At 42.7% G+C, this 24,380-nt stretch overlaps 1 protein-coding gene across 6 annotated transcripts in view; it reads right to left on the bottom strand.

The window, feature by feature from the left end:
- The window catches only part of FARP1 (FERM, ARH/RhoGEF and pleckstrin domain protein 1), a 174,851-nt gene that overhangs the window by 5,352 nt on the left and 145,119 nt on the right, over positions 1 to 24,380 (bottom strand). For 4 of the 6 annotated variants that reach the window (XM_085305972.1, XM_085305973.1, XM_085305974.1 and 1 more), the window contains exons 15-23: positions 23,873 to 24,006; positions 12,767 to 12,848; positions 10,422 to 10,659; positions 7,137 to 7,267; positions 4,067 to 4,135; positions 2,152 to 2,241; positions 1,666 to 1,748; positions 1,190 to 1,302; positions 533 to 696 (exon numbers count right to left, since the gene is read on the bottom strand). In XM_085305972.1, coding sequence (XP_085162098.1) covers positions 533 to 696; positions 1,190 to 1,302; positions 1,666 to 1,748; positions 2,152 to 2,241; positions 4,067 to 4,135; positions 7,137 to 7,267; positions 10,422 to 10,659; positions 12,767 to 12,848; positions 23,873 to 24,006 — 1,104 coding nt within the window. The remainder of the gene's footprint in view (positions 1 to 532; positions 697 to 1,189; positions 1,303 to 1,665; positions 1,749 to 2,151; positions 2,242 to 4,066; positions 4,136 to 7,136; positions 7,268 to 10,421; positions 10,660 to 12,766; positions 12,849 to 23,872; positions 24,007 to 24,380) is intronic. The other 2 variants (XM_085305976.1, XM_085305977.1) reach the window with 1 other exon arrangement.

Below are 24,380 nucleotides of genomic sequence, written 5' to 3'. Positions count from 1 at the left end.
TGTATGAAATTGGCTCAGCTGTGATCACAGGAAAAAAAAAGGATTTCTATTTTGATGTGAAAAATGCAAATAAAGAAAAAGCAGATGAGATGGAGCAATGAGACAAGGTTCCAGAAAAAGATGGCTAAGTAAAGAAAGGAAGTTAGTAATACACATAACCACAACTCAGGCTGCAGCAGCTAAAGACAATATCCTTTCAGCTCTAGCAATAACTTAATGCCTCTGTAAAGGAAGGCGTCGAGACAGTTTGACCTGCCTGAAGTTTTAAAGACTCTTAGTATTTTTTTAGACAACTACTTCCATGAAAATTACTGCACAAACTGATTTTAAAGAAGATGCACCAAGGGAGCAAAAACGTGTGCCCTGAGTGATGGTTTGTGCCATCGTTTGAGGAGTCAGCTGAATCGGTGTGCCTGAAACTTCCCCAGAAGGAAACTGATGGGACACAGTACTTATTAAAGAGGAGCAAAAAGGAAATTGTCGTTCAAGAGAGAATCCAGAGCTGCAGTTCAGGTTGTTCTGAGGCAGATACCTCCACAGCAATACTAAAGTCGATCATTGAAACGCTGGTATTTCTGTGCCAGCAGACGTGCACCGTAGTGTTGCCACGGTGTGGTGACTGACGTTCGAGTGAGGTGCGGGATGCACTGAGATCGTCCTCAGATTCCTGGTCTACAGGAGTTTCGTCAGGAGACTCTATGAAATGCAGGGAAAAAGCATCTTTCTTCCTCTATGCAACAACATATATAATTGGAAAAATTAAACAGATCAATTCTGTTCACAATCTTGTGAACTCGTTTTAAAACATACTTTTAGAAATAATTTTGTGCAGATGTTAAAGTAGATTTTTTTGATGTGTTTCTGCAAGTATTAGAATCAAAGACCAACTACAACGCTGTGTTGGTGCTTTTACTGTCTTCCAAGGACAGGCACTGCCCAAAGTGATCTTGTAAAATACTTCCTGAAAATGTTATGCTTATGTCACTTCTCTGTTCACTGCTAACATCAGCAAGAACATTAAAATGGAAAAAAAATATAAATATATATACGCACACACACCCATATATACACATCAACTTCAAATGTATTTGTTTGACTTGTGGCCAGCTTATTTCACCACACTGCTTAGAAGCAATCACCAGTCCTACCAACATCAGTGAGTAAAATCTACTTTCCAGCATCCACTTACTATTATCGGGTGGGCTACTGGCCAGTAACTCGGGTGCGGGGCCGCTGCTTTTCTCTGCCAGGTCGATGGCCATCTGAATGTCCTCAGTCCACTTGTCCATTTCAGCTCGAGTACTAACAATGAAAACTCAGGCTTTATCCACTTTTATGGAATGAAAGCAACCGCTAAGAAATACTCAAGAATTAAGCTTACTTTCTAATTTAATTACTTAAGAACGGACATGAGATGCTAGTTGTTTTTAAATAACTTCATTTTGGTTAACATTTGTACAGTTGCCACTCTGTTCTGTTTCATTCTTTTTTTTCTCTTTTTTTACAAGCAGCTTTCACAGAAAAATGTGTTTCTGAAATAGTTTGGGAAGTTAACCAAAAGAAAATGTCAGCTATGAGCTCTGCTGTCTGTCCCACCATGAAAGGCTTAGAGAAACATAGTTTGCAATTCAACATTAACTGCGTAACGCATTTCCATTGATTTACCTTGCAGCCACGATGATGGACTGGTGTTGACCTCGTAGTGTTAGACAGTGAGCAACCCCCCACTCCTCTTCACTTTCTTCTATCTGAGAGATAAAAGTCCAGATGAGTCAGACTGTGGGAAGCGTATATTCCATAGGTCGAAGCAGTGACATGCCAAATGGACAACAATAATTGAGTAGATTCCTAGAAATAATAGCTGGAACTTGAAGCCTCATAGGTGTTTAGCGAAATTCAGCTACTGTGGTAATCATTCTCTAATTCAGTCTCAGAACAGATGCCAAACCCAGCACAAGCCCATCAGGTATTTGTGCCTTGCCTCTGCTCAGACTGCAGATCATGACTCCAACTTCTCTGATGGGCAGGAATCTGATTAGGAACAACCCTTTTCTGGTACTTAAGTACAGTCCAGCAGAACTTAATCAAGTAACTAAGATGGGGTGATTTAAGTATGAATCCCTGAAGTTTGCACAACACTGTTGTACTTACCGTCATGCCATAGAGCGGCAGATGCCCATGGACTTTGAACTGATTTGATGCGGTCAGGCCTCTACTGGTATACAGCAAAATATCATTAAACTGAAAAGAATGAATGTTATCAGAATTATATTAGTATGTATGAATAGGAAAAAATCAGAGTACTAAATATGGGAAGACTAGACAGTACTGGCTGAATATTTATACAGTAGTCCTGCTGTGTCAATCAARTAGTGATGATAACTGGATCCTTGARTATAGCATAATCCAGAATATCAGCTTCTACAACATTTCAATACCTAGTATCATCATCATTCCTCACAATCTTCCTCTAGCTAATCCCAGGCACGTTACCCCAATTTTCTATTAAATATCTTTTGATGCCTTTGAATATCCCCTTTGTGATCTGCGGGTCTCTGCCCCCAAGAACCATCTGCAGGAAAGCCAGGTAGCACACTTCACACTCTGCGGTACATCGAAGCAATGGAAGATGCTCTGGTTCGTCAGTATTTTCTTCTGATTTACGTGAGTATGCCCCGAGAGAGATGTGTCCACATTAGCCCTTACGAAATAAGTGGCTATCTATTATTCCAAATATTTGGAAGGAAGTTGAGAGACCTATTCTGGGGTTGGCGACTTTGCTCAGAATTGTTGAGGAGATCCGGCTAGGATATCTCAAACTTTTAAAACATCCTGCATATAACAGCAGTCGTCAAAAACATGCTGAAAAAACACCTGTGTTTTCTTGCATGCTATAACACAGCTGGCATATTTTAACTCAGCCAACTGGGTCAAAGGATATTTTTCTCAAACAAGGCAATTGTATCAACAAGAAAATCAATCTAGGATGTGAAACAAAACTCTCACTATAAACTTCTACAACCGAATAGCAGTAATTCATGAAGTTTTGTGGATCTGCCACTAGAGGGGGATTTAATTTTGCCAATGATTACACATGTATTCAGAGTCACAAAAAACAGAGTCCACATTTTATCTCCAAAAAGATTGTGCTGCTTAAGGCAGACAAAGACAAAAGACTTGACAGTGTGAGCAACTGAGAAAAATTAAGACTGCTACTTGAGAGTGTCATCTCAATATTTTAAATGTTTTATACAGGCATAATATTGAGGCATCATCTGGTAGCAAGAACTGTGGTATGCAAGAAAATATTCGCCATATTTATGAAGCTCCCTCCTCATTGTTTTTAAAGCCCAAGCAGAATTCTACCCAGGTAGAAATAGTGGCTATTATGTTGGGCTCATCTGCAAGATTAAATGCTGATCATCCCCTAAAATTCAGCACACTTGCAAGCTTTTTTGGAGGACAAGGAAATATCTTCCTGTAAGACTGTCCTGGCTTTTTAAGTTTCTACCCCAAAACCCTGGACTACAACATCGATGTGCTCTGTGGAGCGTCCCAGAGTTCCTACCCCATGGGCCGAGCAGCAGCGGGGCTGCGAGATGACTGGGAGTGAGGCAGCCACGGGGGGGAAACCATGAGGCTCACGAATAAACTTGCTTCTGGGTCCTGACAATGTTATGTAGATTATCTTTGATATYGCCATGAGTTACTCTTTATCTTCTCTTCTGGCCACGATTACTAACCCTGGTGTCACTTTCTGTTATATCCTGACTCTACTTTTATTAGAGATGGTGTTGCCAAGGGGCATCATTTTATCATAGTATTCATAGCATCATATATAAAAATAGTTTGATTTTTGTAAGAAGCAATCACAAAGAGAGAGAAACAGAAGTTATTCTTAACAACCAGTAACACAGATAATGTGTTATACTAATTTAAGTAAGGCTGTTTAAAAGTATTTACTACAATTCACAATTCAAGCCTAATAGTTTGCCTGTCAAGTAGATATTAATTTTTTTGCATATTTACACTCCATCATATAAAGAATAATCATCTTCTTGCTTACCAGGAAGAACATCCGTTGCTGTAAACCTTTTCCAGACAACTTACTAAGACTGCCCAGTCTAATGAACTCCTGTAGGAAACAAATGCAAAACAAATGTATAGCCTTTGCAAAAATGATTATGATTTCTATTAGGCAAAAAATAAATATGATTATTTGGTCATAGCACTGACTTGATAATCAGTCACTAAAACTCTTTTTATTTTCTTTATTAAATACTTATGTTAAGACTTTATTTATAGGAAAATATCTTTCCATTTATAACTGTCTTTCACTTACAAGTATTGTACCGCATCAACCACTTGAGAGTCTTCTATTTATTTTGGGAAAATTTAGCTGAGCAWAATTACCTGATATTGATTCCCCCAGATGCCTCCCTTTTCCAAAGTTTTGAATAGATACTTTCATATTACAAATGACACAAGTACTAATGACAATCTTGCTAATATGTTATTTGTAAGCAGCTGGTCAGCTTCTCCTGTGTGCATGGCACACCTAACTTTTAACTGAAGTAAAAAATCAGCTAAACAAATCAATGACAACAGCAGCAGCAGCAGAACAGGGAAATCTGTTTGGCAGTGTGAGTTATCCCACCACAGTCCCTGTCATATAATACAGTGCATTAATTCAGATCAAACTGTTTAAAAATGTTTACAGATGGAATTGTAGGAAGAGTAGCGTATCTGAAACATCCAAAATGCTAGGATTTCCTGGGATTATTGTGAACTATACAGTGATTTACCCTCCCACTTATCTGAAACCCATCAAAACCTCAAGTTTCASTCACTCCCTGCAGCTCCTGCCAAGAGCCTGCATATAATTATTAGTATCTTTCAAAGGTCACTCCACTCATAATTACGCATGGAAAAGGCACATGAAGCATCAGAATCACCTGCAGCTCAGCAATAAGCTGCCTGTCAAAGATTAATCTGGCCAGGGAAGCACTCCAGTTGCTGCAGGGACCTGTCCAGTCCCCCTATCTGTGCTATAAAAGGACTCTTTAGGTTCCTGAGAGGAGCTCGAGAAGGTTATCTCTATCGCAGTAAGCTCATGTTGCTGGAGCTGCCACTGGAAGCTGTTGTCGGCCACCAAGAAAACCTACTCATAATTGTCATTTTTAATGTACCACCCAGCAGTCACTGCCAGGCTGAGCACCTCCAAGGTAAGTGCTGTATGAGCACCTGGAACAGCAGCTACCGCTCTGTGCAATCAACAAGCAGAAGTGACCATGAGTAGGATCCAGCTTGGTGGCAGCAGAGGCCCTAGACTGGGGAAATGTGAAGAGGATGGTTACCCACAGCTGTCTTTAAGACAGCTGAATCACAGCCTAACACGAGACTTTTCTTCTGAGCTGTGCYGGGCTGCTCCCAAGCTCCAGTCTCCTCCAGGGCACTTGTATGCAATGTGAAGTTGGAGTACCTTCGGGCAAACCCARCCACAGGCAACAGTAATGCTCGCTGGCGGTTGTGCCGAGGCAGGGAGTCCAACTCCTGAGCTACAACAGCAGCTGCAGGGCTGGCAAGCAGCAACATCTTGGGCAGCAGTAGCCAAAGCCTTCTGCCCCTGCAGGCGGACAACCTCTGCTGCTCGCCTGCCTTTTCCTCTAACTTCCTAGCAGAGCAAGACAGTTCTGCTTCTAGGTGGAATGGGGTAGCATAAACAACTCATAATGRTGTTTAATTTCATTTGAGAGATGTGCAAGCTATGAGATAGGYTGAGGGACCAGCCAAGGGAGTGAAATCTCTGCAGAGCACTGAAGGGAAGCACAGGCAACGGCAGCTACTGCAGGGACTGGAAAGAGGCAAAGCAGGAGAACGAGGAATTGCAACAAAATGAGAAATAAGAGTAAAAAAAGGAATAAACAAGAAAAGCAAAGGACACCAGATGAAGTTCTACTTTGGTATTAAGATACATTTGTTATTCGTGTTATGGCAGCACGCCACCCTTGGTTAGGAGGTCATGGAGACCCTTCAAGCTGGTTAAAGATGCAACAGTCTGACCCTTTGACAAGAAAGTCCCCAAAGCACTTAGCACACAGCATTCCACGCTACCTTGCCTGTGGCACACCAACTAAATTTTTCTAAATGTTAAAATCCTTAAATTAATTAGAAGATGCCAGTCTGTGACTGCTGTTGAGCAATGGTCTGGCCTTCCTGCAGGAGGATGTCGGGGCCAGACAACAAGGCTTCAGGGTGGTTCAGGCACTGCCTGAACACAAAACTCATCTCCTTTTCCAAGCTGTTTCCCAGAAATGCATAAGGCACGAGATCAGTTGAGCAGCATATTTCCCATGGCATTTCAGTTGCCACAAGCGCTGCTTTTTCGTATTATGCACAAAAGGTAAGGAAGGCAGGGAGGCACTTACTCCATCGACAGACAGCCCTCAAATTCTCACATAGGAAAGCAGAAAAGGCAGTAAATACTACACTGAGGCTCACTTATTCTGAAATAAGACTCATTTTAGAAAGAAAGACAACAACAAGCAGAAGAAACTGCTGGTATTTTTTATAACACAATTAAAAATATTTACTTAAGGCAACACTGTCTCAAAAATTATTGCACAAAGTTACATGTAGACTAAGGAGACTGCTTGTCCCCAGGGATATGTGTTTCAAAGCCAGGCATAGTGAAAGGGCTGAGGGTCCTCTGGCACAAATGTCTTACTTCCCTTTAAGCTGATATGCTCTAGTATTCAGGATATAAATAAAAAATTAAGAGCAGCAAGAGTGATGAAATGTGCAACTGCTTTGAGCTCTGAAAGCTGTGAGAAGTGTTACACTTTAACTGCCTCTGGTCTAATAGATGGTTGAAATTGCTTGCAACTATCGAAATCTGTACAAAAGATAAACCTAAYAAAAATAAAATCAGTAAAGAGATAAAGATGATTGTGTCGTCTCACTTTAAAGGCAGCTGCTTTCTATGGTGTTTCTACRTTCACATTTGATAATTTTCAGTGAAAGAAAAAAGCTCATACAAGGAAAGGCAATTTCACAGCTGCTTCTGAGAAACAGCCCTAAACCACACCTAATGTTTTAAAATTATATCAGACCTTAATTACACTTCTGTTACTTACCCTTCCTGGGATGACCAGATTGTCTATGCCTATCAGGTCTTTCTTGAGTTCGTGCAGCTTCTGGAAGTTCTCCATCTTTATCATATTGCCATGGAGCTGAGCCACCATTTCAGAAATCTCAGCCAAAGCAGCTAGATAAACAAAACCAGAAAACGCTTGTTAAAAACTTGCAAGAACRTTCAGAAAGAAAGACAGCTTTCGTCTGCAGCGCACAGCTCGAGAACATTGCCCTCCAGACGTGCTCCCTCTGCAGCGTAAGGTTATTCAGACCAAAAAAMCACACAAACTCTGGCCATCATCTTACCAAGGATGGAGCCTTGTAATGAAGAGACAGTCTTCAGTCAGAARTTTGCTCTTATTTAAGAAACTTCGTAGGAATACTCAAGAGTCAATTCACAGCACCAACGAAGGGGGTCTTCTAAAGGACTGAATCTCCTAGACCTCTGATTAATCTAGGGGTCTTTTACACACTTGAAAAAAAATGCATCCTTCCCATCCCCGCAACACACTGGGTCAGTTCCATATTTGAAAACACAGGGAAATGGCAGCATCATTTCTTGTATCATTTCAGGCTGTAAAACGAATAATGCTGGGTCTTGCCCTCAGCTCCAGCGCATGGACCAGCTCCCTGGGCCACCACACACACGAGTGCTCATCCCAGTGCAAGGGAGGCACCTGGGAACCTCAGTCCACATAAGCAGGYCACAAAACCCCTCGCCCTTGGCTTGCCATTGCCTCAGTGGCCACAGGGCCAAATTTTGGCCAGCAAATCTCGCCAGGTGCCTAGGGCTTTGCTACTGTGACTTGGCCAGGACTGGGAAGCCTAGGCCTCTCTAGGGTCTGCAGAGTCCCTTTAACTAAGGCCCCTGATACTTTCATCTGGTGGAAGAGGCAAACTCCGAATGGGCCAAACACACTGACTGACTGATCATGGTACTAGAATAGAAGTTACTGCCATTTGCATAAAAAAAAAAAAAAAAAAAAAAAAAAAGACGAGAGAACAGGTAACAGCGGTTCCTCCTTACTGCTTAACATGCAGTTCATCCTCCTGTTAAATGGAGACCTGTGGTCTGCACTACCCATGTCTGATTTACATCCCCATCTCCCTTTTTTTTTAATTCCTTTGTACCCAGACCTTTAAGAAAAAGCYTCAAACATCTCAGCAAGAGACTGTGATCACAGACTGATGCTGTCCCTGACTCACACTTTCCTTCTTGTGCTCTCTGAGTCTTGTTCCTGCATCCTGTATTTGTGTCCATTTCTTAACTGGAGCAGGGATCAAAGTGTGGCAGTTGGTGCATCCTCCTCATCTTATAGCCTTGGTTAAAAGAAATGAAGGAGCTGCTTGCTGTATATTCCAGGAGATGATTCAGGCAGTAGCTACATTTAGGCAAACATTTTTACCATGCTAGCCCCTCAACGCCACAGATTGCTGTGGCGTTTCATAGAATCATAGAATCATAGAATAGGTAAGGTTGGAAGGGACCTCTGGAGATCATCTACTCCAACCTCCCCGCTCAGCAGGGTCACTTAGAGCATGTTAGACAGGGTGGCATCCAGGCGGACCTTGAAGATCTCCAGAAAAGGAGACTCCACAACCTCTCTGGGCAACCTGTGCCAGKGCTCCRTCACTCTCACAGGGAAGAAATTCCCCCTCACGGTCAGGCRGAACTTCCTKTGCTTCAATTTCTGCCCATGGCCTCTTCTCCTGTCACATGGGACAACTGAAAACAGTTTGTCCCTGTACCAYTGACATCCTCCCTTCAGGTATTTGTACACATTGATAAGATCCCCCCTCAGTCTTCTCTTCCCCAGGCTAAACAGACCTCTCTCCAGTAGCTCCAGGTCTCTCTTGTACTGGRGAGCCCAGAAATGGACACAGTACTCGAGATGAGGCCYCACCAGGGCTGAGGAGAGGGGCAGGATCACCTCTCTCCACCTGCTGGCAATACTCTTCCTAATGCACCCCAGGAGACCATTGGCCTTCCTGGCCACAAGGGCACATTGCTGGCTCATGGTCATCAATCCACCARCACTCCCAGGTCCTCCTCTGCAGAGCTAATCTCCAGAAGGTCAGCCCCCAGCTTGTACTGGTGCCTAGAGTTGTTCCTTCCTAGTTGCAGGACTCTGCACTTTCCCTTGTTGAACCTCACGAGGTTCCTCTCTGCCCAGCTCTCCAGCCTGAACAGGGCTCTCTGAAGGGCAGCACAGCCCTCTGGTGTRTCACTCACTCCTCCCAGCTTGGTATCATCAGCAAACTTGCTGAGGAGGCACTCTGTCCCCTCATCCAGGTCACTGATGAAGAAGTTGAACAGGATGGGACCCAGTACTCAGCCCTGGGGAACACCACTAGCCACAGGCCTACAACCAGACTCTGTGCCACTGATGACGACACTCTGAGCTCTGCCTTTCAGCCAGTTCTCAATCCACATCACCATCCAAACAAATCATGTTTCCTGCTGCCATTGGACAAACTGCCCCTGTATTCTGTGCTTGGTTTGCTGTGGCTCTCACTGCGAATCCTCCTGGCTCACAGGGAGTGCAGCCATCCAACTCAGGTTTCCAGCATCCACTGCAGGAGGTAACCGTACAGATAACACAGCTACTGCTAAATGTACATTGCTTACAATGGGGGTGAGGGGTAGAAGCAAGAAAGGAGGAAACCAAGACATCAGAAAGAAACAGCAAGCAGTGAGCTCAGACCTCAAGAGGAAAATTTCTTTGTGTTTGAGAAAGACATGCTGGCAGCTTTGAGCTCCTAAAACAAATCATGAAAATGGTAACAGAACAAGCTGTATGTCTGGAAAAATAATACTCTTCTGAAARACATAATAACCACAGCCATATTGGGTCAGACCAAGGGCTCACCTGAGCTGATATTCTGGTGTTCCTAGAGGATACCTAGGGAAATCTAAGAATGAGAAAAGCACACATGATACATCCCCTATGCTCTCTCTCAACCTCCCAACTATTTTCAGGTCCAGGGACTTCCTAAACTGGATGTCATTTCTGTGTGTTTAATAACCCTCAACAGATTTTTCTTCCAAGTACTTGTCCAGACTGTGGCATAATGTGTATACAAGTGCAACCTTAATCTTACCATTTCTGGACTTTTGAGTGCTTGGTTTTGCAGCTTAATCCTCTTTTTAATGTAAGCTTAAAGAAAAAAAATTTGCTCATATAGCAGCTCATATATATGTGTGTGTGTGTATATACATATATATATATATGTAACAGATCTGGATGCCGTCTCCCAGCTCCAGGAATTAATATTTTTCCTCTCACCTCTTGAATCCCTGAAGTCTATGTGGTTTGGCGGGTAGTGTTTGCAGAGCCTCTCCATTATCTGCTTGTAGTGCATGAGCCTGTGTAAAGGCCTGAGCAAGAAGGTATTGAGGGGCAAGTAGCAGACTTTCTGTAGCTCAAAGTCCCTGCAAAAGGTCTCCAGCTTGCGCGAGTTCTTGATCCCATTCTCCAGCTCCATCAAAACCTCATTGTGCTTCCACAGGTGAACCGTCAGTTGCTTAAAGGCACAAAGGAAGAAGAGTGCATGGTAGAGCTATTAGCAAACTCTGCAAGAGAGGACTCATAAGCATTCATCTCAAACCTACTCCAACACTGTCACAGCAGTTGGGATTTTGCAAACAAAATCACTCTGCAACACGATGGCTCTGATATTTGCTTAAAAAAAAAGAAATACAATTATTAATCTGAAACACAAACCCACGCCCCCTCCATACTGCCTGGAAAACAAAGGTACGTGAGTAAACAAAACTAACAGTCTAGCATCAGGCAAGAAATCCAAGGTCGAGGAGATCAGATTAAAATAACTCATGCAAGTGGGCACCACAGAGAGAGGACTAGACTATACAAATGCAGAGCCGGGAACAAAATAGGATTTTCTAGGAGGATGAAGGGATTTGGATGCCTGAGCTCCCTGCAGYGCTTTTGGAGAGCTGAGATACAGGCAAGTGGACTTCCAGTTTCTGTTTCCCTGTTATTAAAGAGAAGTGGCATCTCCTGGGAAACCAACCTAACACAAAAATGCAGGAGTGGTCCAGTAGAAAAAGCTGCATCAGCATTCCCTGTCCTTGGGCTACATCTTCTGCTGAGCRCAGTCTCTGTGAAGGTCCTCCCAGCACTGCGGGAGTTACGCACCCACAAGTCACCAAGGTCTGCAAGGAAGAGCAACTTCATTTTGGTCCCTGCAACCAAGGCATTCATGGGTCTCATTTAAAACAACCCATCAGTACTTTTTGGCATGATTGACAAAGGGGCTTCACATGTGTTTTGTGCAAGGTGAATTGCTCCTGCAGGACACACAGAGCTTCTCTGAGTAGTTGAGGAAAGTCTCTCAATGTCCAGTAGAATATTAATAAGCAACAAAAAGGAACTGAGTGTTTATATTGAATGGACTTCAGGAAACAGTTTGAATTAATCTAAAGCTCATGCGCTGTTTGACACATTTCCAATCAGCTCCCTCTCTCCTGTGACTTGTAACTTTTTCCTTACCAGAAATGTAACTTCCCTACAACCAAGCTGCTTCTTCTGCACACTACATATTCATTCTGCAAGCCTGTAACTTGGACAACAGGCAAAGAAGCAAAGTCAGAAGGGACCCTCTGGGCTACTGCTGAGGTYGCCCACTAACGGCTTGCTCTTAACTTCTTTCCTGTGTTAATTAAACTAGGAGTGCCAAGTCTTTTAAAAGAACCCATGATAAACACATCAAGTTTTAACTAACTTTTCTATTTGCTGTGGAGTTCCTTAAGTCAAACTGAGTTTTGCTTCTCTCCTCCACATCTCTGTGGTTATTAGCAGTGGCACTTCTCAAAGCAAATGGCACAAAATCCTCTAACGGGAAAGAGAAAGGCAAAGGTGAAAACATGCAAATAGATCTAAGAGAAGCGAGGACCGTACCCTTTCTGTAGGCAGTGCCACAGAAGGGCCCACAGACATGGAACAAGAAACAACTTAACGTTGCAAGGTACCGAGAGCAGAAGCACAAACTGCCAGAAGTTTACAGAGACTCCAAACACTCTTTGTGAAAAGATGTGTATTTCTTGAGGACAGGCAGGGAGGCAGAAAAGTTCACCCTGCATTTCTTCCAGTGCATCTGAAACGTGTCTTGAGGGGAAAAAGCAGCGCCTGCTAAGTGCACTGTGGAAAGGGTGAGGCTACTTTTTTGGTGGCAAACTCTCCTTGTGTTATAGTTGGGGATCAGAATGAGATTCTGACATTCTGTTTTTCCAATTTGCTGTATAACCATTGGCATGTCACTTAATCTGTCCACACCTCTATCTGAAAGATAAGCTTAATACTGGACTGTAGAAGTTTGTAGGGTTTCCACAAGCTCTCGTGCCTGTGCTCCATGCTGCTGTTGTAACATCTGACTTCAAAACTACTATTCCAGGCACACTCAGAACAGCTGCAAAGTCTGCAGAATGTTACAGCTAGCTTTACAGCTCACACAGGCACTTTGGATTTAGTTTGCTCTCACTGAACCCTTAAAACTTCATCAAGAGAAACTTTTATAAACTTTGATTACAATGGGCAAAAGACAGCATAAAAGGAATCACACACTAATACTAATCCATGTCAAAGCTTAATAGTTATAGGATCATTCCTACCTTCATACTCTGAATGTTCTTTAGCATAACATCCCCGATTCTTTGGTAATCTCCTTTAATGTGAGCATTAGAACGGCCTTCCCTGTCAGCAACAGAAATATCAGACTCTTTAGTCATGCAATATAAGTGTGTAATCACATAAAAGCACAGAAAGGAACTCATTTTCTATCAAAATCCGAAGCCCCTGCATTCCTTAGCTCAGGAGCACGTGAGGAATCTTCCTGGTGGATATRTAATTCCCATGTATGTTAGTAAACCCTTCACCCAGCCTGGCTTGTACTCCTCTCAACGGAGCGGGCAGGCACTRAAGAGAAGGATTAGATCTTTAAAGAAAACTACCAGCATTTTTAATGACACCAGAGAAGGCTGGAAATGGCTTGAGAAAAAGCAAGATGTTAAAACTCCGTCACAACACAGTGGACAGTTCAGTTAAGGAACAAATGCTGTGCCCTTGAGCAGGRTGTTCCCCCTCTGAAAAACTTCCTGCTCTTGCCTGAGGTAGTAGAAAAAATCTATCCAGCATCTGCGTTTGACTTGTAAGTGTTATATATTGGCAGGGAACCTTCTCTTAACGTGTCACTTTTGGTATTAGAGACACAAAATGCTCCCTCCCACCCAGCCAGCTGCACTTGGGTGGGTGCTCCATTTGCAAGAAACCTCRCTTCTGATGAAAAAGATACCACATGCTGAATGAATCCAAATGCATCTTTTGGAGAATACAGGAGGAAAAAATTACAAATATAAAATCCTAATTGTTATAGATCTATTCTAATTAAGTTGCATTTTGAAAAGAAGATCACTAGGGATAATGATAGGAGTACTGCTCCTCCTCTTCTCCCCTTCCAGTCTCTAACATTGCATCCAAATTTCTTATAGCGTGGCTTTTTATGGGCTGTGCTCAATTTTAATTCAGATCATTTCCCACAGCTGAGTACTGGGAGACAGGTCCAATCCCAGTGTGAGCAACTGCAATTCAGCTGAAGAAATGCACTAACTTGGAGGAGAACAGAAATACAATTCAGTTCTGAAGGAATCCAAGAATAACAGGACCTCTGTTTTGCGTTATTGTTAATGTGTATATTGTTTTTCACCATTTGTAGTAGTTTACTTTTAAGAAAATTTGATGTGCTGTGAGGTAATTAATGGACAACCAGATGGTAAATCTCTGCATTCATTAGTAAAAGCAATTTAAGTCAGAGAGGTTTCGCACTCACCAAATCACAGAAGATGCAGCTGTTGTTAGGAATATACTTACCCCAGTAAGACATACMGATTTTTTTTTAATCTATACATTTTTACCTTAATAGATGCATATTCAGACGTATTTTTGTTTTGCAAAGATAAACATGGCTATGTTCATGCTGGATAATCTCTCTACCTGCTTTTCTACCTGGGAAAAGGGGCAGATCCAATCTAGGAGCATTGCACTGTCACATCCCCTTTGGGGAAACAAACACACTCAGCTGCTGAACAGGGGGTTGCTCCATGTTCATTTGAACAAACTTCCAGTTTCGTTGGCTGTCTTTAATTAGGTCCTATTGTGTTAAGTCTCCCAGGCACTTATATGCCTATTTAAGCATGAAGAATACTGTTCTCAACAAGGCTGTTAATGTTTTTCTGAAACCAAAGGTTACACCAGGGTAGGAGGTTGGGTTGTGTCAATGGTAACTGTAACTAGCTGTACCAGTTTGCAAAAGCACTGCATAAAATAAACACCGCCATTTGCTGCACATAGTTAAAACGTACCTAAGAAATGGTCTATACTGCAAGGAGCAAAAGAAGCACGTATTGACATTACAAGTCTAGAGTTCCCAAATTCGCTGAGGGTAGAAGTCTAACTTCTCTCTCCAGGAGGTTTCCATCAGTGTCGCCTCTCCTCTCTGTGTTGTTCCCTCCCTGTCCCTTCCCCACCTCCTTTCCCTCCAGCAGCTCTCCCCACTGAGACTTCCTCCGAGGCTGAAAATAAAATTTTCCAGCCACTAATGCTTTACTCCAAGGGGTGCATATCGAAGCACCTCTGACTAAAAACCACAACCACTTGAATCCCAGGGCAGGAGTGCCGCAGTGGCAGCTAGTKAAAGTCGCCCTCCACCTGTGTGGCCAACATGCAGCATCCCCCCAGAATGGTTCATGCTGCGCAGTTGCACACAATCCCAGAAATGTCAAAGCCAGATGAATTGCACCGCTGCCAGTAACAACACGGTATTTGGCAACYAGCTCTAGGGGAATTCTTGCTTTGTGTGTTATTCTCCAACTCTYTGGCATTGTCAGGATCCCTTCTTACATGTCTGCATGCATTTAATCTAACGGACTTCAGTCATTTGGTACCTTTCTGTTTTATTGCCAAGATAACCATTAAGGACATGATTACTGACTGCTATTTTTAAAATAGAAAATTGCTTTTTTGATCTCAAGGTTACATATAGCTTGGCTGCAATATTCTTTGCCAAGCCAAGCTCGTATACACTAGCTAGCTACTTCCAGTCTGACCCCAAGACTACTGAAGTCATAGCAAGTGCTCCCACCAACTTCATGAACTTCAGCTAATCCTTAGTGCAGTTGTTCATTGAAAAGTCAGRTCCTTATTTCCTAAAAGTTAACTGCCTGTCCCCTCTTCAGCATGGTGGCACAGATGACTTGCACAGCATCGCATCACCTCAGCCACATGCAAGGCACCACAAATATTCTTCCTTGGGAGCTTCTGCCATGAGCTGGCCCAAGGCTTGCTTCAGCTGTTTGAGGGCTTTCAAGTCTCATCCTGCATCTTGCCAGAAGAGACAGAGAGGGAGAGAACTGAGTTCTCCAAAAGCACCAGTGTCTCTGCAGCCACTGTCTGGGGAGCAAAGAGCTGAATTATGCAGAGCCATCAGACTGAGCCAATGGGGACAACGTATGTCGTAGGCAGGAGAATCCTGCTCCAAGAACTGAAAGCCTGAGAAAACACACAAACAGGAGGGCCCAGTATTCCTCTTTCCAACCTTTCTCCCTGCTTTGGTCCTTTATTTCCATGCAAACGCTGCCTCTCAAAACAGAAGTGATCCTCTCACRATGGATGGTGCATAGGCATGTAAGCCATAGTGTAGCCCAGAGGGGCAGGGGAAGCCAAAGACAGGCATGGGGATGGCAGGGGAAGAAMATGACGGTTTCACATCTGCCTCCTACAACCCTTCATCTGCTCCAGCCCTGCTGTCTCCCTGGACTCCCCAGGAACCTCCACACTATATTACTGCCTTCCCCAGATCCCCACCATGCAAAGCCCAAGGAAAGAAAAAGAAAAGAAAAAGGAAAGAAAACCCAACAAAAGGGTACCCCACAATTCAGAATATACAAAAGCAACCCTCAGGGCATCGCATGGCATCTTAGGGCTCCAGCAGCCTGAAACACAGAGACATGTAAGAGAGAGCTTTCCCCACAGTTCATGCTCTGAATAAAAGTTCTTGGCCCRCTGATGGGAAGATGCTGCCCATTTGTTGTGCATCAATGGCCAAACTGTTCTTCTTGCTCCTGGTTTTCACAGGTTACCATTCAAACATGGTACCTACCTGCCAGTGACAAGGGATAGAGCTGTAAATTTGGGAACCAACTTCTTACAAATTTTTGTGAGAAACTGATTTATGACCCCCAGCTCCACAGAAGACATGAGAGCTGTTTTTTCCATACTCATAATGTGCCCTCATACAACCAACACAGCGTGGRGAGGTCTAATGCCACTGAAAACGGTGCTGGATAGTAGAGATATTATTCAACAAATAYGCTCATTGCTCATTTTCTGCAAGTGTGTAACTGCAAGCAAAGAGGGGGAGACTGGCTTTTACACCTGATGAGGAACTCAGTGTTGACACTATCTCATATGCTAAAGATGGCCACCAGCTCGACTTACAGGGACTATGCAAACAGCTATGTCAGATTTTTGAATTATGGAAGCTCCTCACTGTACATCATGGAGAATGAATGAAAGGAAATCCCAGTTCAGCCCATACTATCCTCAATCATCRAAAAACACTAGTGGAAGGAACAAAAATCTGATGGGGCTGCTAGGGAGGCAGAGAAGGAAGAAAAAATATCTCAGATTTTTTTCCAGCTCAGTGTAAAAATCTCAAGTGCAACCCTAGGAAGACAGAGATTTGTACAGTGTGACCTTCTGTTACACGCTAAGGAACAGACTCTCCCTCCTAGACACTACAGCTTKTCTTTAAGCGCTTAGACACTTCGGACTTTTCTAAAGTGCTATTAACTGAAGTCCTAATATTAAGAAATACCTTAAAACTCCTCATTAAAGCTACCTTTTAAAGAAATTACTGCTTTGCAACTGGAAAAGCAGAATTGACAAAACAAAACACCCTCTTTCTCTCTGATAGACTGCTATTACAAAACATCCTGTCCATTTCAGCTAACGCTGCTGAATGTAACAGGASTCTGGGTCTGACCAGCAGATCCTGGACTAGCTACTTCTTTCTCATCRTTTCACATTCATTTGGATGCAACACATCTTAAATCTCCAGAAGTACCCAAGAGTGACTTCAGTAATGCAAAATTTCCTGTCAAAAGTGAGCTACCTACAAAACACACATCTCATTTCTGCAAATAACGCAAAGGTACCTTTGTAACTGTGGTCCTCATTTCTNAAAAAAAAAAAAAAAAAAAACCTCAACCCAAAACTTAACCCACCATGACCTAGTACATGGTTAATGCTCTTACATTTGAGAGGGCATGAGGTTTTGCTACTGTATTAACATGAACTGCTTATTAGGCTTTTCTGTCTGATTACAAGCATTATTTCCCAAAGAGAAAATGGTTAGTAAATCCACACTTAGCTCATTTTCCTACACCYCTCTCTGTGTTTTTTATTACAGCTTTCCAAACTGGCTTCTTCAAATCCTGGTTAAGCCTCCTCCTTTCATATGTTAAGATCTAAGAGCTTTTTTTTGCAAATTATCAGCAACACGTTTCTCAGCCACATCTGGTAGCACTGAGTAGCAGCTTTCCTCAGAAGTGCCTTCAAACCTGGAGTGAGATTACTGGCTTCCCTGTAAGAAGATAAATCTGCCTGCATTTCTTAATTGTACGTGATGTTTTTTCTTTCCAGTGCATGGGTAAGGCCCTGAACACAGATTCACACTTCCTAATAGGACTTCTGAGGGCAGAAACAGCTATTCTGGCTTTTCCTACCATTGCTCTCTGCAGCACTTAAGTGATCTAGCAAGGGGATAAATTTATGTCTCTCCATTTTCCTTCTCCTGTCAGAATTTACAGAAGCCAGTCTGGAAACCTGCAACACAAACACCTGAAGAGGTGTGGGAAGATGAGCTCAGTTTTTTGGCTGGGAAACAGTGCTTATGGTCTGAATGAATCGCCTATTGAACAGCTTAACTAAATGAAGGATCAAAACCTAACTAGCTTTTCATATTCAACTGGCCAGATGCTAATGGAGCATGTCATGTTCTAGTTGTACTGCCAACACCTCTTCTTCTTTATCATAAAATCTCTCAGACATTGGGAAACAGAAGCCAGTTTTAAGTCACTGGGATACTCTGCCAGTCAGTGTTGAATAGCATATTGAATAGCAAAAAATCTGAGAGCTCCTGGCCCCGCAGCACCCAAAGCCTTGCTGAGGAGCAACCTGGACGAGACCACGGTTGCCCGATGGACTTCTCCTGGTGCTTGCTAACAGCTGTTCCCTCTCCCATCCCTTGCTTTTTCTTCCTCCTCCTCCCCTGCCGGACAAGAGGGCAGAGCTCCATGTCTGTCTGTCCCTATCCACCAAAGGTCATTCCTTCCCCTCCCTGAAATACAGGGCCTCAAGTGCAATATTTACCACTTGCTCCCAGGAACATGGTCRGAGACATGAACAGTGGGCTGAGACCAACCTTCTGATGCTGCACAGTAAAAGCACTGGGAATCTGTTGTTTTCTGGTCAGAAACAAACTGTAGYTATGAAAAATGTAGCAAATTCCTATATTCTGCAGTTGGCTATTGGTGTCAGCATCAATTCATGTCTTGTTAGAAATATTTCTCAATCTGTGCTAGACACTGAGAGCTGCTGCTCTGAGGGAATGCAATAGGAAAGAGAAAAATGGGTGCATTGTATGAAGAGACAAATCGAACCTGTCAGAATCTAAAATTGGGTCAAAAGGTTACCAGTCCTTTGGATACTCAATAGCAAATGCYCTGCCTCTGAAGGCAGGTTCAAACAGTTCAGAAAGGGGCAAGCAAGCCAGAAAGGCTTTTAATAGTGTGCACAACCTTAGCTTCTCTGAGCCAAATACAGAACATCGATAGAGTTTTAATAAATGAAAAGCACAGATATGTTTAACAATTGTTATGACAATGTAACAGCTGGCTTGCTCTCTTCCCAGCAATTCTGCAGCGCAGCAGCTCTCCACATGATTCAAGTCCCAAGAGAGCTGGGAATGATGTCCTGCAAGAGCTTCCAATACACAACACGAAGGTCTGAAACAAACCTTAGACTCACCACCTGATGCCCATAGAGAGCAAGGAGGCTGAACTGCACTTTAGGTTAATAAAACTCAGCATCTTACCCGCTAGGGGAAAACAGATTATTCCCTGTGGGGGGTTTCTGCTCTTAGGCAAGCTCCCATAACATGCTGGAGGAACCAAGCGGTTTCAGTAGCTTGACAAAGTCCACAACCCTTTTGTTCAAAGGTCTTTTTTCCATAGGACATGCAGCCCTTGGAGGAAGGCAGAGCACGCTCATGTCTCAAGACAAACGTTTCACCTTCCTTCTGCCTTGCCTGGCAAATTAAAAGAGCTGACATAGAAAATTAAGATTTAAATAAGCTAGCTTGAATTCTGCCAGCATCTGACTGCAGTAGTRCTACTGAGCTCAGTGTGAGCCATACTCTTGAGGAGGTACATGGCTTCCCGGGCTGCTTTTACAGGCTGCCCAGTGCTCTGTGCTGGGGTAGCAGAAAGGACCAAAACCCACAGGCTCAACACTACCCAGTGCCAAAGACATAGACACAAGTGTGACAGTTTGGACATACTTTGAACTAAACGACCTTGACCACATGGTTGAAAAACTGCTATTCCTTACCACGCTGTCACCAGTTTGTTTTTCTATACACTAAGCGACTCTCTATTTTTGCCACTCACTATTTAAACTGTAATCTTTACAGGATACAGTTTACTGCTTGAAATTTATCTCCGCATCTGTGGTATAACATAAAAACACCTACACATCAAAAGTAACACCTTGAACAGACCTACCAGCTAGTCCATGAYCCTAATTTCCATATTCAAATGTGCCAGGGCTTTAAAAACAAACCCCACGTACAGCACTGGTATTGCATTAGGTAAGCCCACACTCTGGGTTGCAAATTAGATCCAGATCCAGGGCAGGAACATGACTGCATTTCTGTCAAATTAATCAGAGCAGATGATATAGCAGAATTCTTAATACACAGAATTCTTACACTACCCGTGGGAGAGCAGGCAATGGCTGAGGTGCCCAGTTGGGACAAAGTTACCTCATCAAAATATTTTTGAATCAATTTGAAGAAATTTGGATTACAGAGTAACTTCATAGAAAGAGTAGCATGTTGTATCATAAAGCTACTACAGTTTTAATGTGGTACTAGGAGCCTCCAAGTCAGATTTACAGCTTTGTCAAACAATAGCCATAGAATGTAAGGAAAAGCTGAAAAACAAAAGGCTTACTCAGCTCTAAAAGATGTTCATCGAAAAGGAAAAACAAAAGAAAAMCATAAACCCCCAGCAGCCTAAATATTTGTTATGAGTTTCTTTTCCTAGTGACTCCAGCAGAATTCCCCAGATATCTCACCATTACTTCAGTGCTTGTGTTTGGGGACCTCACAGCAACTGAGGCTCCCAACAGGCTGTAACATTTTGTCTCTTAAATGCTCAGACTGGAAGACAAAGTCTTATTTGTGTTTTCTGAACCTTTTATGGCATTCAAAATAAAAATCTTCTCTGTATGCTCTGTTTCTAAAAGCCACCAGATTTGCCTCTTCTTCTGAAGAAATATGGATGTGCTAGATCCACACAGCATTAYCCAGGCCTCATCATTCATCAGCTCCCTCTTAGCACCGTTCCAGCTCTTCAGTGATGGAAGCTATTGTCATTCTGTATCTGAATTCCTCATGTTCCYGAACATGCTGAATACCACTGAGATCTCTCAAGTGACTAGAGAACGGCCCCATGTTGTCTGTGTCATTTACAGTTGCAAAGTCAGCTGAAAACATTTTGCTTTTTAAAGTTTTTAAAGTCTTCTTCCCATGCGAAGCACAGAAAGAAGCACTTTAAACTGAGAGGTTGTGTGCCTCTGAGTAACTAGGCTTCTTGGAAATGCACCGTCTGTCTATATACTCCACGATGGGCTTACTTGGCACCACACATGCAAGCTCAGAGAGTTTTTGACTACCCAAGACGCACCCTGTTCTGCAACTCCTCTGTGCTTTGTGCCACGGGCATAGAAAGGGAAAGAGCAGCTCTGTACTTCTGTTTCAGTATACCCACCTCTATTTCAATATACCTCCAGGTACCTACAGGACTCAGAGGAAGATGAGACAGAGAACAGCCTGCCAGATGCATGCTGGATAAACTTATATCCAAAAACTGCACCTACAGCTAGGCTAACTCCCTCTGTCTTTCTGGTATTTGCTCATTGGGCATGTCCCAGTGCAGGAGAGAGTTCATCTAAAGGTGAGATACTGGAGTCCTGAAAGATGGAATATGGATCAAAAAATGGAAGGCCAAGTTGCATCAGTCTGGAAGGTCTCAGAAATCACACACTACATTGGCAATGTGTGAAAGCACTGGGACAACTTCTGGTCCAAACAGTGCCCTATTGCTTACAGATCTATGTGTCAAAGATATCAATGCAAGTGAGTAGTCYGGGCAATTTGACTTGGTACCAATTTCTTTTCCGTTTTCTCCTTACATGTGTGCTTTGCAATAGATCCTTTGATGGGAAACTCGGTTAAAACTGTCAGGTGTGGTTGGTTTTATCAGCTGCTCTGCCATTAGGATATCTCTCCCTACTTACTAAAAGATACCTTTCACACAAGGAGCAGTGATAGGCGGTTACTGAAGTAATCCAAGTTCTGAGAAACATCACGTCTGAATAGGAGGTTGACATCCTCCTATAACAACAATCAGAAGGATGTAGGARGAACCTCTATTTCAACATATGCCCTAGGAATCAGCACCCAAACACTCAGCTGTAATCTCCCTTTCTTGATTATCTGATTAGATACTTCTTTATTCTGATAGAACTTAACAAATCTATCGGGATAAAATTACCCTCTCTCAAAAGAAAAAGACACTTACATAACATACGGCCAAATGTGTCCTCTCTCTCAATTAGTCCAAATAAGTCCATCAAGCTCACTAGATTAGACTGACTCAGTGGAAAGCAGAACTCTGCCCTTTACAAACTGTACAAATCTTCCCTTTCTCATCACACCCCCTATCCCAACTACTGCTAATCCTACAGCRTGTCTGGGGCAGCAATCACTATTTTATAGGATTTGGAAGAGCATTCTTGTAGTACCTCTAAAGCAAGTAACAGAAGTAAGAAAGTAGTCTGTATTAAATCAGTAGCAGCCCAWAGGGAAAAAGGGAGATGCAGGCAGAGTTACTATGCAGCACATATCTTAAAAGTAAGCTCATGTCAAATGTCAACCACAAAGCCATGGACGAGCATGCCAATTCTATGCGGCAATATCACAGTCCTTTTTCCCTATAAAATACCTGGTATCTGGTAACTATCATCAATTGCCACCGTGTCTTATTTCCTGCATATATATGACCTAAACCCTAAAGTCATTTTTACCTGGCAAGGCAGCAGGAAATGGAATAGCTTAGAGAGATCTTGCAAGATAGTCTGTAACATCAGTCACAGGATGCAGAAAGGGATGATACTCAAAGGACCCCTGGAAATCACTGCTAGACCCTATATAAACTTCTGACTTCAAAGCATTACACTGAATAATCAAGTATAAGTCAGGCTTTGTGAACCATTTGGTGTGATTACATTACTCCTATACAAAACACATTTCACACATCACAAAAATGCCACATAGATGGAAATGAACTGCAGCTCTATTCCTACACACAATTAAGAGACACTAAGGAGCCTAGAGATGAAGGCATTGGTATATTTCTGAGCTTGGATAACACTAGCTTGCACTGTATTTGCTCTCATCCAAAGACCTTGCTCGTCACATCATAAGAGCTAAATTCACACATTCTTAGATTGTATTTTGCTTTTGTTTTGATTAATTGGTTAAACGGGCATTAAACTGATTACATTCATCAGGACTGCCTGCARGGGTACACAGCCTCTGCTTTCATGTGATTTTCCAATGTCACTCTTTTAATTGAGAAAGAAAAGCTCTGGCTGCCCCCACTGAAGATAAACCTTCAGCAAATGCCTGCACAGAGCAAGGCAACCTAGTCCACATGGGTCAAGTCAGAGGGAGGAGAGGGTTTCTGTGTACTGCCTTGGCTCAGATATCACTGGCCAAATGCACTGACTTTCAGAGTCCTACCAGGGAACAATTACTCATCTCACAGTTATTTTCCAAAACTGCCACGTTTCATTGTCGCTATTAAAGCTAGGGATAGATAGTTTTCAAGACCAACATCCTCTTCTAAAACTCTGCCTGTTTGCAGAGCRCACTGTGCACCCTGAGAATGTCAAAGTCATGGTGCTGTTGAATGGGCAATTGCTCTCTAAAACTCCTGCCAGCATATCCCTATCTGACAGAAGCATGATTTGAACCTTTGTCTCCCTCTTCATCACTTACAAGCCTTGCTTGCAGCATGTCTTTCAGATGAACTGACATACAGGGACAGTGACRTTTGGCAAGAGGAAGCTTTATCCAGTATTACCATCTCATTTACATATGTCCGTACCTGACTGAGAGATCTGAACAATAGACTTTATCAAGTAAACACGAACAAGCCATGATTCAGTATATGCAGTCTGTTAATAACCAACATCTGCGACTCGCACAAATGAATCATAGCAGTCAAATCACATGACACAAAGAGTTAGCAAAAAGGGAATGTGAAAATGCTAAGCTGCATGAAATAACACTGATAAATAAATAACAGTCTTACCACAGAGCAAGTCTCTGCTCAATTTCCTTGAGAAAACCAGTGTGAAATTTGTGCAAAGGCTCGAAGTTGGAGAAAATTAGATTTTTCAGTATTTCGGGCATGCAATCCTCTTTACTCACAGCACTCTGAAACCACTACAAAGCAAAAAGAAGCAAAGTTATCAAGTGGATGCAATGAAGCAGGTATGATCATTTGCTGTCTTTATACATAAAACACATACAGGAAACACATATACACCTAACCCAGTAAGGACCTGTTTAGCTGGCACTAAGAGTATAACCCAGGTTTCCCTTGACACTCCCATGTGCTGAACTGGGGCTCTTGGCTAAAAACAGAAACTCCCTTCCTCACTGCCACAGTTGATAAAACCCTGAAAATTCTTTTCAAGTCCAAACTGGTTGGTCAATTCAGACTAAATTTGCAAATATTGTAGGTTTAAGAAGAAAATAGTGTTTCAGTCAAAACAAAAAATGTTCTCTGCGTTTTCTTTGCCTAATTCTAATCCCCT

The sequence above is a fragment of the Rhea americana genome, unplaced genomic scaffold (assembly GCF_003343005.1).
Source record: "Rhea americana isolate MKP2758 unplaced genomic scaffold, rheAme1 scaffold_23, whole genome shotgun sequence".
Lineage (NCBI taxonomy): Eukaryota > Metazoa > Chordata > Aves > Rheiformes > Rheidae > Rhea > Rhea americana.
The sequence above is the reverse complement of the archived record's forward strand: the minus strand, read 5'-3'. Positions and strand labels throughout refer to the sequence as shown.